At 46.1% G+C, this 15,622-nt stretch overlaps 2 protein-coding genes across 2 annotated transcripts in view; both read right to left on the bottom strand.

Moving 5' to 3' along the window:
- Positions 1 to 15,622, bottom strand: part of LOC114592637 (uncharacterized) — a 49,429-nt gene that overhangs the window by 10,866 nt on the left and 22,941 nt on the right.
- LOC114592658 (uncharacterized) overlaps positions 1,149 to 15,622 on the bottom strand; it is a 53,342-nt gene continuing 38,868 nt past the window's right edge. Inside the window, 2 exon segments of the mRNA XM_077923422.1 lie at positions 1,149 to 5,078; positions 11,113 to 12,184. Coding sequence (XP_077779548.1) covers positions 3,747 to 5,078; positions 11,113 to 12,184 — 2,404 coding nt within the window. The 3' untranslated portion in view covers positions 1,149 to 3,746.

Here is a 15,622-nt window from a genome sequence, read left to right on the forward strand (position 1 = left end):
CGGGCGGCGGGGGGAGGCGTTCCCCCCCCGCCGCCCGGGATCGGGGCATTGTCCCGATGGCGGGCGGCGGGGGGAGGCGTTCCCCCCCCCCGCCGCCCGGGATCGGGGCATCGTCCCGATGGCGGGCGGTGGGGGGAGGCGTTCCCCCCCGCCGCCCGGGATCGGGGCATCGCGCGCGGAGCCTGGCTCGGGTCGCCAATGCTGCGGGCGGACATGGCGAGCTGGGCGGGACTCGGGCGCGCGCTGGGCGCCTGCTGCCTCCTGGGCCTCTTCTGCGGCGCTGCGCTGCCCTTCTCGCTGCAGGGCGCGAACGAGAAAGCGCCCGCCTCCCTCCCACGGCACACCAGGTAACGTCTCGTGGCACACAAGTGTGCCGCGGAACACCGGTTGGGAAACACTGATCTAGTCCTGGGGTAAAGGTAAAGGGACCCCTGACCGTTAAGTCTAGTGGCGGATGACTCTGGGGTTGCGGCGCTCATCTCACTTTACTGGCCAAGGGAGCCAGTGTACAGCTTCCAGGTTATGTGGCCAGCATGACTAAGCCGCTTCTGGCGAACTAGAGCAGCACACGGAAACACCGTTTACCTTCCCGCCAGAGCGGTACCTATTTATCTACTTGCACTTTGATGTGCTTTCGAACTGCTAGGTTGGCAGGAGCAGGGACCGAGCAATGGCAGCTCACCCCGTCGCGGGGATTCAAACCGCCAACTTTCTGATAGGAAAGCCCTAGGTTCTGTGGATTAGACGACAGCACCACCTACGTCCCAGTCCAGGGGTAGTCAACCTTTTTATACTTACCGCCCACTAATGCATCTTTCTTGATGGTAAAATTTCCTTACGGCCCACCAGGACTTGATGGAAGGAGGATTCAGAACCCCCTACTGCCCAGTTAGAATCCTGAAATGCCCATTAGTGTGCGGTAGGGACCAGGTTGACAATCCCTGATCTAGACCAACCCCCTGCAATGCAGGAAAAACACCCCAACCTCTGCTGAACAACCTAGAAAAATGAAGGAGAGTTCACCACCTTCCAAGGTAGCTCATCTCACTTGCAGTCAGAAATTTCAGTTTAGGATTAGATGTTAGTTTAGGATTAGAGGTATTTTTACTCCTTGCATAAAATACAGGAAGAGCCGGAAAGCCAGGAAGTAATTGTAATCTCTGTATTTACATGGATTTAAATGAAAGAAGTGAAAAAAGCTCTCTTACATAACTGGAAAAAAATTACATAACTGGAAAGAAATATTACAAAAAGACAATACCAATAAAGAGTACAAATTAAGAAGGGGGGAAGGAAAAGAAAACTTAAACTATCTATTGTTATTAGTAAGATAAAGAATATGACATAAATTTGAGATTGCAATTTCATGTTACAGTAAAAAAAAATCTCATTATCATTAAACCCAACCTCCCATTTATTCCTTAGTTCTTTCTAAATAACTTTACTGCCATACCAAAATATTATTTTTTATATTATTTTTACAGAGTTTTTTTGTTGTTTAGTCATTTAGTTGTGTCCGACTCTTTGTGACCCCATGGAACAGAGCACGCCGGGCACTCCTGTCTTCGACTGCCTCCCGCAGTTTGGTCAAACTCATGCTGGTAGCTTAAAGAACACTGTCCAACCATCTCGTCCTCTGTCATCCCCTTCTCCTTGTGCCCTCCATCTTTCCCAACATCAGGGTCTTTTCCAGGGAGTCTTCTCTTCTCATGAGGTGGCCAGAGTATTGGAGCCTCAGCTTCACAATCTGTCCTTCCAGTGAGCACTCAGGGCTGATTTCCTTCAGAATGGATAGGTTTGATCTTTTTGCAGTCCATGGGACTCTCAAGAGTCTCCTCCAGCACCATAATTCAAAAGCATCAATTCTTCAGCAATCAGCCTTTTTTATGGTCCAGCTCTCACTTTCATACATCACTACTGGGAAAACCACAGCTTTAACTATATGGACCTTTATTGGCAAGGTGATTTCTCTGCTTTTTAAGATGCTGTCTAGGTTTGCCATTGCTTTTCTCCCAAGAAGCAGGCGTCTTTTAATTTTGTGGCTGCTGTCACCATCTGCAGTGATCATGGAGCCCAAGAAAGTAAAATCTCTCACTGCCTCCATTTCCCCCCCCTTCTATTTGCCAGGAGGTGATGGGCCCAGTGGCCATGATCTTTGTTTTTTTGATGTTCAACTTCAGACCATATTTTGCGCTCTCCTCTTTCACCCTCAATAAAAGGTTCTTTAATTCCTCCTCACTTTCTGCCATCAAGGTTGTGTCATCTGCATATCTGAGGTTCTTGATATTTCTTCCGGCAATCTTAATTCCGGCTTGGGATTTATCCAGCCCAGCCTTTCACATGATGAATTCTGCACATAAGTTAATTAAGCAGGGAGACAATATACAGCCTTGTCATACTCCTTTCCCAATTTTGAACCAATCAGTTGTTCCATATCCAGTTCTAACTGTCGCTTCTTGTCCCACATAGAGATTTCTCAGGAGACAGATGGGGTGATCAGGCACTCCCATTTTGATACAAATTCAGCTCTCGGTTTATTTTTTCCTGATAAGCTATCTAATTCAGCATATTCAGTCAATTTTTGAATCCACTCCTGTCTGGAAGGAATTATGTTGCTTTTCCACCTTGGTGGCTATAAGGACTCTCGCTGCCACTGTTGCATACAAAAAAATACCTTTAATTTGTTTTGGAATATCTGAGTCAGTGATCCCCAACAGATGTGCCTCTGGCTTTCTATTACAGTGGTACCTCGTGTTACAGACACCTCAGGTTACAGATGCTTCAGGTTACAGACTCCACTACCTCAGAAATAGTACCTCGGTTAAGAACTTTGTTTCAGGATGAGAACAGAAATCGCACGGTAGCAGCGGGAGGCCCCATTAGCTAAAGTGGTACCTCAGGTTAAGAACAGTTTCAGGTTAAGAATGGACCTCCAGAACAAATTAAGTTCTTAACCCGAGGTCCCACTGTAAAGGAAAGTCTTAACATTTTTTCTAATTCTGAATGGATTTCCTCCCAAAATTTCTTTATTTTGCTACATTGCCACCATATATGATACAGTGAGCCTGTTTGATCTCCACATCTCCAACAGTTACTTTTGGCTCCTTTGTACATTTTGGCTAATTTCCATGGAGTCAAATACCACTGGTGCTGCATTTTTAAAACGTTTTCCTTATGGCATAGCACGTGGTAAATCTCCAACTATTCTTCCACAGATTTTCCCATTGGGACAATGTTATAACATACCCAAAGTCTTGAGACCACTTTATCACGGCTGATGTAAATCAAATCTCGAGGTTTCCTTGGCAAACCCTTTTTATCTACATTATTTTTTTTGAATATTGGATAATATTGGAACCAATCTGTAATAATATCTCTTAATTCCTCAAAACTTTTAAGTTTCAGTTGGTTATCTTCTTTTAAAATTATTTTATAAGTAGGCCAATTTCACAACGTATTTTTTTCCTTCACCACTGTGGCCTCTGCTTGGAGAGGCCCACCACGGGATTTTAGGCTCCAACCGATCTTTGTATTTCTCCCAAACTTTAAGAAGTGATCTCCTTATAATATGATTTGAGAAATCTCTGTGTATTTTTGCCTTTCCATAAATTCAATAAGGGTGCCAAGCCCAACGGTTATTATGTCCCTCCAAATCCAACAAACCTATATCTTGCAAATTAGCGGTGCTCCACTTAAAGTGCTTTCCTCATTACAAGAATCGAAATATTTTCCCCATCTTGATTCACTTATGCAAAATGAGATGCGAAATCTGACCAAATCTTTTCCCACATTCCAAGTATATATATGGTTTATCCCATGTGAGTTCTTTTATGAGAAGTAAGCGTAGATCCATGTGCAAATCTCTTTCCACACTCCAAACATTTATATGGTTTCTCCCCTGTGTGAGTTCTTTTATGATAAGTAAGCGTAGATCCCTGTGCAAATCTCTTTCCACACTCCAAACATTTATATGGTTTCTCCCTTGTGTGAGTTCTTTTATGAGAAGTAAGGGCAGATCCCTGTGCAAATCTCTTTCCACACTCCAAACATATATATGGTTTCTCCCCTGTGTGAATTCTTTTATGAGAAGTAAGGCCAGATCCATGTGCAAATCTCCTTCCACACTCCAAACATTTATATGGTTTCTCCCCTGTGTGAACTTTGTGATGAGATCTAAGGCTTGAGCTTTCAGTGAAGTTCTTTCCACACTCAAAACAGGTATATGGTTTCACCCCTGTGTGAATTCTTTGATGACATTTAAGCTGTGATCTGTGAGTGAAGCTCTTTCCACACTCAAAACATGCATACGGTTTTTCACCTCTGTGAATTTTTTGATGTTTATGAAGGCCTGTACCATGCCGGAAGCTCTTTCCACACTCAAAGCACTTATATGGCTTCTCTTCTGAATGGATGCTGCGGTGGATAACAAGTGATGTGGAGTTACTAAAGCTCTTTCCACATGTCACACATTTATATGGTTTTTCCCCTGTATGGATTCGCTCATGCACAGTAATATGTGAACTATGTCTGAAGCTCTTCCCACACTCAAAGCATTTATACGGCTTCTCACCAGTGTGAGTTCTCTTATGTGAACTAAGGTGTGAACTCTGGCTGAAGCTCTTTCCACATTCCAAGCATTTATATGGTTTCTCCCCTGTGTGGGTTCTCTTATGTGAAGTAAGGCTAGCACTGTGAGCAAAGCTCCTTCCGCACTCCAAACATTTATAAGATTTCTCCCCAGTGTGAATTCTTTGATGCAATGTAAGACTTGAGCCGTGAGCGAAGCTCATTCCGCACTCCAAACATTTATATGGCTTCTCCCCTGTGTGGGTTTTTTGATGAGATGCAAGGTTTGAGCTTTGACAGAAGGTCTTTCCACAGTCCAAACAGGTATACGGTTTCTCCCCTGTGTGAATTTTTTGATGATCTACAAGGCCTGAGCTGTAAGTGAAGGCCTTTCCACACTCTAGACAGGAATATGGTTTCTCCTCACTGTGGACTTTCTGATGTTTTTTAAGGTTTGAGTGGCGATTGAAACTCTTTCCACATTCTAGGCATTTGTATGATTCCTGTCCAGCGTGAATTCTTTCATGTGATTTTAGGCCTGAGCTGTCACTGAAGCTCTTTCCACACACCAAGCATTCACACGGTTTCTCCTCTGTGTGGATTCTGCAGTGTGAATTGAACCTAGATTTACTTTGGAATGTTTTGCCACATAAAGGTCTCTCATTTGTTCTCTTCCCCTTCTGATGTTTTTTCTGGACTGGGATTTGATGGTCGTTATCAGTCTGCATTAGAAGGCCTTCATACCTCCTATTTTCTTCTTGGTTTTCCTCTTGTGGTCTTGTTTCCTCTTGATCTTGAAAGGTCTTTCCTTTGACTTCATGCTTATTTCTTTCTGATGAGACCCGAGAACAATGACTGTCGTGTTCATCACCTGCTAAAGTTAAGGGAAGATGACAATTAAAAATGTAATCCAAATCACCATCCTAGTGAGACTTTCTGTAACATCTGATGATGATGATGGTGATTTTATTATTTATACCCTGCCCATCTGGCTGGGTTTCCTCAGCCACAGCATATATAAAACATCAAACTGCCCAATACAGGGCTGCCTTCAGATGTCTTCTAAAAGCTACATAGTTCTTTATCTGCTTGACATCTGAAGGGTGCCACCACTGAGCAGGCCCACTGCCTAGTTCCCTATAACTTCACTTCTGGCAATCAGGGAACTAGAGCTGGACCTCAGTGTCTGGGGTTAGAGATGCTCCTTCAGGTCTACAGGGTGTTTAGAGCTTTAAAGGTCAGCACCAACACTTTGAATGATGCTCAGAAACAAACTCTGAGTCGATGTAGATCCTTTAAGACCAGTGTTATATGCTCCTGGCAACTGCTCCCAGTCACCAGTTGAGCTGCCGCTTTCTGGATTAATTGTAGTTTCCGAGTCACTTTCAAAGGCAGCCCCACCTACAGTGCATTGTAGCAATCCAAGCGGGAGATAACCATAGCATGTACCACAGTCTGTGTGCAGGTAGGGTCTCAGCCTGTGTACCAGATGGAGCTGGTAGACAGCAGCCCCCAAATCCTTGCTATGCCCAAGTCACCATGAGAAAACATTCATTTCCTGCCTATCTTTAATCTCTGCCAGTCCAGAGCTCTGGCCCTGCAGCCCTCCTTGTTTTCTTGCCAGGGGAGCTTCCTCACCCCCCAACATCTCCCCAGGTCCCCCTCTCCATTCCCTGCAACTCACCAGATCTCTCTAAAGGTCTTGGAAGGGAACATTCAAAGGTGGTGGGAGACAGCCTGACCAGGTCAACCGTCCATCTTCCTCCTTCCATCCTCGCTAGGATGCAGAATAATAAATAAATAAATAAATAAATAAATAAATAATTTATTTATTTATACCCCACCCTTCCTGGTTCAGAAAACCGGGCTCAATGCAGCTAACAACAAATTTAAAACACTTAATTGATGCAACAAAAAACAGCATAAAATACAGTATAAAACGTGAATAACAATAAATTCAGAATTCAAAAATCAATTTAGGTGGAAATCCATCCACCTAAACATTAGATGATCACCAGGGCTAGCTGGCTAAATTAGTCCTATTTGGGCCAGCGAGGAGACCAGGGGAGAATTAGCTGTGGGATCCCAGAGCGGGTAATCTTCATAAAAAGGGAAGGGGGAGGGAAGGAAGGGGAATAAAAGATCAGGCTAAGTTCAAATTGAAAGCCAGGTGGAATAGCTCCGTCTTACAGGCCCCGCGGAAGGAAGTTAAATCCTGCAGGGCCCTGGTCTCATGGGACGGAGCATTCCACTAGGTCGGAGCCATCACTGAGAAGGCCCTGGCCCTGGTGGAGGATAATCTGACTTCCTTAGGGCCCAAACTATGATTATTCATGGACCTTAAGGTCTTCTGCGGGGCATACCAGGAGAGGCATACCAGGGGAATTAGACTCTTTCATCCTTCCTGAGGAGCTCAGAAGGCAAAAGAAGCGGCATTTTCCTGAGACGGAAAAAGAAGCATAGGAAGTCTCAGCAGCCCTGCAGGGAATTCTCCTGCCCTAGATATTCTCCTGCCGCTGGACATCCCCTCTGCAACAGTCCCCAACAGTTTTTAAACATGTTTTTGTGATTCCAAATTAATCTGTCTGCTTCCTCTATCTTTCTTAAGGCGGGCATGGTAGGCTCAGTAGTGACCTGAAAGTAGATCCCGTTGAACTCAGTGGAGCTTACATATGAGTAAATCTGCAATGGACTGCTGTGCATATTCTCCCTCTTCTGACACACAGAAACCCATTGGTCCTCTTCCCCGCCCTTCTTCCAGTCAAGACCTCCTTGCCTTTTCTCCCCCGTCTTTTCTGCTCACTTGGGGGTTGTGTCCCTCCCCCCCCATCCATAAATCCTCCTCCCCCACAATCCCCGTAACTCAGGCAGAAGCAAAGGGAGCCTGCAGGGATTTATCTTGCCACAGAATTTCCTTGTTTCCACTCCACAAACCTCCATGCCCCCAACTCCATTCCCTGCCACTCACCAGATCTCTCTGAGTGTCCTGGAGGGGAACGGTCAGAGGTTGGGGGAGGCAGCCGGACCAGGTCAACCGTCCATCTTCCCCCTTCCATCCTCGCTAGGTTCGCAGGATCTGCCTCTTCCATCCTTCCTGAGCTCAGAAGATGCAGGTTATTGGGAGGGAGGGAGAAGCAAAGGGAGCCTCAGAGGCCCTGCAGGCATTTTCCCGCCCAAGATATTTTCCTGGTGAATGATAAGCCTGCCTAGGTGTGGAGCTCCCATGATAAAAGAGGAGTGTCCCCCCCTCCTGAACCCCACCATGCGAGGAAAGTGGAGTCATGCCTGAAAGAGGATCTTCTTCCCACCAACATTAAAAACTTTCCTTTTTGGGCTTCCTTCTCTCTCTGCCAGCCTGGAGCTGTGACCTGGCTGCCTCCCTCCACTCCACCTCCTCCCCCAACCCCACTTTAGGGGAAGGGGCTGTAGCTCAAGAGCGGAGCATCTCCTCAGCAGGCAGAAAGTCCCCGATCCAAGACCCCCCCCCCCCCTTGGTCTAATCCTGCCCTCTCTACTCGACCCCTTTCTTTCCAAAACATCCATGCCTCCTTCCTCCTCTTCCCAGAGCCATCCTGCCCCCTTTCCCTTTGGGGGGGGGGTTCCTACCCCACCCTAAAATTCTCTTTCCCCCCCCCCCGCCTCGCCTTCTTGCCTTGCTCTCCCCCTGGGGCGCCCCTGCAACCCTCGAGGTCCTTTGCTCTCCCCGCAGCTCTTTGGGGGCTCAAATGTGGGGTGCAAACCCATGCATGCTCCTCCCCCGGAGGGCTTCTCTCCTGCTCTGACACGGGAGCCCCCTCCCCCCCCCCAAAAATATATCCCTCTTTTCCTACCTTGCAAAAGGCACAGTCTTCCGTGCTGCAGAATCTCCTCCCTCGCAGCTTGTCACATGTGACAAACGGAGGAGGAAGTGACGCTATTCCTCTCCCCCCCCAGGAAGTCCTCTCTAGCAATATAATCGCTGCCTTTAACCCTTGAAGAGCCAGTATTCCCTCATCCCAAACTGTAAGGTGCTGGGGACATTGCAGATTCTGCTTCTTTGTACTCCATAAAGTAGGGTTGCTACCTTGGGGGTGATTCCTCCCACCCACCCCCAATTTGTTGCTGAACCGACTTCGAAGCAATCCATTACAATCTGTCGCAGCCCAGCACGATGCCCCATCTTGCATTTCTCTCCCTCATCATCATTCCTGCAATTTCCTCCATCGCCTCTCCAACAATTTCATTTGTTCAACAGAACTTTCCCTCCGGTTAACAGAAGCGATTCCTTGGATCCCAGCTATGAATGCTGTCAATTTAGCGTGCTTCCTAACCAAGTTGGATTTGTGAAAGTTTTATTTATGGCTGAGTAATACATGCACTTTATTGGTAACTGTTGGGCTGATTACAGTATATTTATGTTCTCGCCTAATCTTGTTTTCAGTTTATAAATAGGTTCTTAAATAGTATTCTTACAATTCATTCTGTTCTATTCTAAACAAGAGCTCACCTCTTGCGGAGTTCCTAGCACATGTATGCTTTTATTTAAAAGAAATGTTTCCATTTTATTTACTGCTTTCCAATCCAGCTCAGCCCCTGGCCTCTCAAGATCCTCCCTCCAAAACTTCGGAGGGGCTCCTCTCCACTCCCACTGGTTGCCCCCCATGGCTTTTCTCACCTCTGCAGGTTTGCCAGCTATGCCCCCTTCGGGACAGAGGTGACTTGGCAACTGAACTCCAGGCTCTGGCAAGATCCAGGCTGAATAATTGCAATGTCTTCTACAGTGGTACCTCAGGTTAAGTACTTAATTCGTTCCAGAGGTCCGTTCTTAACCTGAAACTGTTCTTAACCTGAGGTACCACTTTAGCTAATGGGGCCTCCCGCTGCCGCCGCCACATGATTTCTGTTCTCATCCTGAAGCTAAGTTCTTAACCTGAGGTACTATTTCTGACTTAACCTGAAGCGTCTGTAACCTGAGGTACCACTGTATTTTTTTAAAAGGCAGTTTTCTTCACTTTCTTCCTAAAATGGAGCTGTTTACTGCTTTAATTCTGCCCTGTTCCAAAAGTTTCCATGAGAGCTTTCAGGAAAGCTATGAAGAATTTGCATGACTAGAAGTGCGTTAAGATTTTCAAAATGAAAACACTTAGGGGAACTCAATTTCCCCCTTCCCTTTTTAAAAAAAGATAATCCAATATGGTTAAGAATATAGCATTTTTACTTATTCTATAAAGATGGACAGAAGCTGATGGTGTTAATCTGAATTAGTTGGCCTGCTTGTAACTAACAATATGTTGGAATGTTGCTTCAAGGCGTTGCTTCCTCCTGCAGTGGTTTATAAGTGAGGAATTTTATTATTTCTGAGTATGCATGTGTTTTTGTGCATGTGCATTTATAGGTATACCTGATTATATTCCACCTTTCCAGTGAAAGGTAACTACAACAGCACACAGGTAACAAAATGTATTACTCTGACCCCCAGGATAATGCTCAAATATAATGCTTTAATTCATCTAGAAGTTACAAGGAAAAGGTGGGACACACCTGGAGGAAAGAAGGGAAATGCCTCATTACCAGCTACAATCAAATTACCCAACTGCTACAAAACAAAAGCAATGAATCCTGGTCCGCTTTCAATAACTGTTTTGCAGGATCTGACCCAAGGTCCATGGATGGCACCATCTTGTACCCAAGAGCACCAGCCAGAAACCTGCAGGAGTTCAGAAGCAGTACATGATGCTCAGGCCTTTTTCCCCTGCCTTTCCACACAACATGCTTCCTTAGATAAAAGTGTGACCATATTAGGCCATCCTTTGGTCTGTTTTCAAAAATGAGATGAGCAAGAGTGGTGGAGACTGCCACTCCAATAGGCTTCAGAGAAGGGGAAGAGGAAGGGAGTATGGACCTAGAATTGCGGTGGTTTGAGATGGGACACACCGCAGAAGAAGGAAGGAGCTGGGAAATAGTGGATCAACAGGAGCAAGATAGCAGGTGCTCCAGCCCTGAACAGAGACAGGAGCCTGTTGCGTTAGAAATATCACAGCACCCAAGCGACACGATGTCTCTAGTATACTGGAGTCCCCTCCTTCCCCTACAACCAGGCGTGCCCTTCATCTCACAGAGCAGAAAGCCAAACAGACACAGAGATTTTCCATTAGTGGCCCCCCGTAGACAACAGGAAGGGACTCAAGGCCAGGAAGTAACCGCTGGGGGCAGGAACACTCACTCTAGGCAACAGCTTAGGTTTTTGAGGACATACATTCCATGTTTCTGTGTGTTTTTGTTTATTTAAATGAAAGAAGCAAAAGCTCACAGCACCACTGATTTCACCAGGCAGCCAGCCAGCCCTGTAGTTGACGGCACCTTCGAGACAGCAGCTGTACCATTTCTCCCATTGGAATTGTTGTATGAATTCCGTGAAGTTTAGCAACAGCGGTGCTCTAATTAAAATGCTTTCTGCATTACAAGCATCTCAATATTTCTTTCCTCTTGATTCGCTTATGCAAAATGAGTTGTGAAATCTGACCAAATCTTTTCCCACACTCCAAGCATATATATGGTTTATCCCATGTGAGTTCTTTTATGAGAAGTAAGCTTAGATCCCTGTGCAAATCTCTTTCCACAGTCCAAACATTTATATGGTTTCTCCCCTGTGTGAATTCTTTGATGATATGTAAGGCTTGTGCTGTGACTGAAGTTCTTTCCACACTCAAAACAGGTATATGGTTTTGCCCCTGTGTGAATTCTTTGATGACGTTCAAGGCTTGAGCTTTGAGTGAAGCTCTTTCCACACTCAAAACATGCATACAGTTTTTCACCTCTGTGAATTTTTTGATGTATATGAAGGCTTGTAACCTGGCTGAAGCTCTTTCCACACTCAAAGCACTTATATGGCTTCTCTCCTGTATGGATTCTGCGATGGCAAACAAGGTATGTGCAGTTACTAAAGCTCTTTCCACATGTCACACATTTATATGGTTTTTCCCCTGTATGGATTCGCTCATGCACAGTAAGGTGTGAACTCTGACTGAAGCTCTTCCCACACTCAAAGCATTTATACGGCTTCTCACCAGTGTGAGTTCTCTTGTGTGAAGTAAGGTGTGAACTCTGGCTGAAGCTCTTTCCACATTCCAAGCATTTATATGGTTTCTCCCCTGTGTGGGTTCTCTTATGTGAAGTAAGGCTAGCACTGTGAGCAAAGCTCCTTCCGCACTCTGTACATTTATAAGATTTCTCTCCTGTGTGAATTCTTTGGTGCGATATAAGACTTGAGCTGTGAGCGAAGCTCATTTCGCACTCCAAACATTTATACGGCTTCTCCCCTGTGTGGGTTTTTTGATGCGAAGGAAGGCTTGAGCTGTGACAGAAGGTCTTTCCACAGTCCAAACAGGTATACGGCTTCTCCCCTGTGTGAAGTTTTTGATGTTCTGTAAGGTTTCTCCTGCGACTGAAGCTCTTTCCACACTCAGAGCAGCTATGTGGTTTCTCCCTGCTGTGGACTTCCTGATGTGTTGTAAGGTTTGAGTGGCGCTTGAAACTCTTTCCACATTCTAGGCATTGGTATGATTCCTGTCCTGCGTGAATTCTTTGATGTGATTTTAGGCCAGAGCTGTCACTGAAGCTCTTTCCACACACCAAGCATCTACACAGTGTCTCCTCTGAGTGGATTCTGCAGTGTGGGCTGAGGCTCGATTTACCTTTGAATGTTTTGCCACACGAAGGGCTATCATTTGTTCTCTTCGCTTCATGCTTATTTCTTTCTGATGAGCCCCGAGAACCATTATTGCCCTGGTCATCACCTGCTAAAATTAAGGGAAAACAGCAAACATTAAAAACTTCCCAATACAGGGCTGCCTTCGGATGTCTTCTAAAAGTTACGTAGTTCTTTATCTCCTTGACATCTGAAGGGAGGGTGTTCCACAGGGCTGGTTCCACTACTTCACTTCTTACTGTGACGAAACCAGCAGAAGACCCTCAGAGTTGGACCTCATTGTCCGGGCAGAACAAAGGAGGTGGAGATGCTCATTCAGGTCTACAGGGCTGAGGCCGTTTTGAGCTTTAAAGGTCAGCACCAACACTTTGAATTGTGCTTGGAAACATACTCTGAGCCAATGTAGATCCTTTAAGACCGGTGCTATATGCTCCTGGCAACTGCTCCCAGTCACCAGTTGAGCTGCTGCTTTCTGGATTAATTGTAGTTTCCGAGTCACCTTCAAAGGCAGCCCCACCTAGAGCGCATTGTAGCAATCCAAGCGGGAGATAACCATAGCATGTAGCACAGTCTGTGTGCAGGTAGGGACTTAGCCTGTGATGGAGCTGGTAGACAACAGCCCCAAAACTCTGACTATGCCCATGTCACCATTAAAAAACATTCATGTCCTTTCTTTCTACCTTTTATCACTGCTAGCCCGGAGCTCTGGCCCTGCAGCCTTCCTCGTTTTCTTGCCAGGTGGGCTTCCTCAATCCCAACATTTCCCCAGGTCCCCATCTCCATTCCCTGGAACTCACCAGATCTCTCTGAGGGTCCTGGGAGAGAACAGTCAGAGGTGGTGGGAGACAGCCTGACCAGGTCAACTGTCCATCTTCCTCCTTCCATCCTCGCTAGGTTTGCAGAATAATAAATAAATAAATAAATAAATAAATAAATAAATAAATAAATAATATTTTTTTATTTATACTCCACCCTTCCTGGTTCAGAAAACCGGACTCGATGCAGCTAACAACATATTTAAAACACAGGCCCCCAGGGCTCCCCACGCTGCGGATAGCAGAATGCCACCCGGGGGGCGGAGTGCGCTGAAGCAGAGTGCCCCTCGCGCCGGGCAGACATCGGCCAGCCCCACAAGCTCGGGGGACAGCAGGGAGGCGCAGCATCGCCATCCCGCTGTTCCTCGACCTTGTTTGGTTTCCCCGACCTGCTTTTGCGGGGGAAATAAAGGAAAAAATTTTTTTCTTTATTTCCCCCCAAAAAAACTAGGTGCGTCCTATGGGACGGAGCGTCCTATGGGACGAAAAATACGGTACTTCTGCTGACTCACGCGCTCCGACATTTTCTTAGACCGACATTTCCTGGTTTGAGGAACGGAAATGAATTGCATAAGATTAACATAGACGGACATAGATTGAGAAGGGGGTCGAAAATCGCAGAGAGGGAGTGACTCAAACAGCGACATCAGCTGGTGAATAAACATTTTGCACTCTTTTGAAAAAGACGTTCCTCTAATAAGACTTGTAAGAGCAATTACAGGGATTTTTGCAAGATCTGCAACTAGTGAAGATCCCAAAGTGCTGCATCATAATCATAAGGTTTCATCAGCTGACCTGCACTGACAGAAAGTCTCAGGTGCCAAGGAACAATCAGCGGTGCACTTTCGGGATCCTGATACATATCCTTTGCAGTCACATCCTGGCCCCTGACCTCTGATATGTAGGGCAGCAGAACACGGTTTGAGGAAAATGGCTTCGTGAGCTAGAGAGGGACTGCTGCAATGACCCACAAGTTTCTCACTGCTGACCTGGCAGCTTGGCTGCTGCAAACTGGGGGGAAATCTGTCTCCATACTGTCTCCTCATCTGGCAATTGCTGCAGCTATACCAGTGAGTGTCGTAAGATTCAGGACCCAACACAACATTATACTCTGAAAAAGAATTTTGTTCACACCACCATTCATGGGCATAGCCAAGGAGGGGTGGGGGGCAGCCCCCCAGATCAGGTAAAACATTAGAAATACTTAACTAACTGGCCAATCATGCCAGTGCTGCCCCCCTAACAAAAGGCCTGCCGCCCCCACCAAAAATCTTGCGCCCATGCCACCACTGAAAAACATTCCTTTCCTTTTCTACCTTTCATCTCTCACAGCCCAGAACTCTGGCCCTGCAGCCTTCCTCGTTTTCTTGCCAGGGGGGCTTCCTCACTCCCAACATCTCCCCGGGTCCCCATCACCATTCCCTGCCACTCACCAGATCTCTCTGAGGGTCCTGGGAGGGAACAGTCAGAGGTGGTGGGAGACAGCCTGACCAGGTCAACTGTCCATCTTCCCCCTTCCATCCTTGCTAGTTCTGCAGGAGGAGAATAATAATAATAATAATAATAATAATAATAATAATTTTTGTATCCTGCCCTCTCCGGCCGAGGCAGGGCCCAGAGTGGCTAACATCATAAAAACAACACAATATGCATAAAAACAGACATCAATTAATTAAAATACATCTTAAAATTAATTCAGACAAGTTAAAATCTAAGCAGTTGGCAATTATCAGGTTGGAATTGAGAGTGGTTAATACTTGCCAGGACCAACTGTTTCCACTGATCATACAAGGACCTGTGAGCGGGTTGGGGGCCTCCTTTGGGCTTGTTTTATACAAAGGAAAGTAAGTCAAACTCCATCCTGCCCAAAGGCCTGGCGGAACAGCTCCGTCTTGCAGGCCCTGCGGAAAGATGTCCAATCCCGCAGGGCCCTGGTCTCTTGTGGGAGAGTGGTCCACCAGGCCGGGGCCACGGCTGAAAAGGCCCTGGCTCTAGTCAAGGCCAGTCTAATTTCCCTGGGGCCCGGGATCTTCAAGGTGGTGGTTGTTAGCAGTAAGAGGGTTAAAGAGGATCAGCCTCTTTCATCCTTCCTGAGGAGCTCAGAAGCCTAAAGAAGCTGCAGGTTTCTTGGGAAGGAGGGAGGGAGGGAGGGAGGGAGGGAGGAGTAAAAGGAGCCTCAGAGAAGCTGCAGGGATTCCTCTGCCCTAGGTATTCTCCAGCCCCTGCAGAAGCCCAAATGGGGCATATATTACAAATTTATATCCCCCAATCTGGTGGGCTTCTCACAGCCACCCAGTGCGGCTAAGAGCATATATAAAAACAGAACAAAACATCAAACATAAAAAACAGAAATATCCTATACAGGCAACAAACAAACCAATAATAAGACCAACCCAATAATAATAATAACAACATGTTTACAGTTATACCCAAATTAAAATAACCACCGACCCCAACTAAACAATTAACCAACACCAACCCGACAAAAACAAAACAGAGGAACCAAAATCAGAACCGTTTAAAGCATTTTAGCCAGTTGCCCCAACCCGAGATT

Source organism: Podarcis muralis, chromosome 2 (genome assembly GCF_964188315.1).
Source record: "Podarcis muralis chromosome 2, rPodMur119.hap1.1, whole genome shotgun sequence".
NCBI classification, from domain to species: domain Eukaryota; kingdom Metazoa; phylum Chordata; class Lepidosauria; order Squamata; family Lacertidae; genus Podarcis; species Podarcis muralis.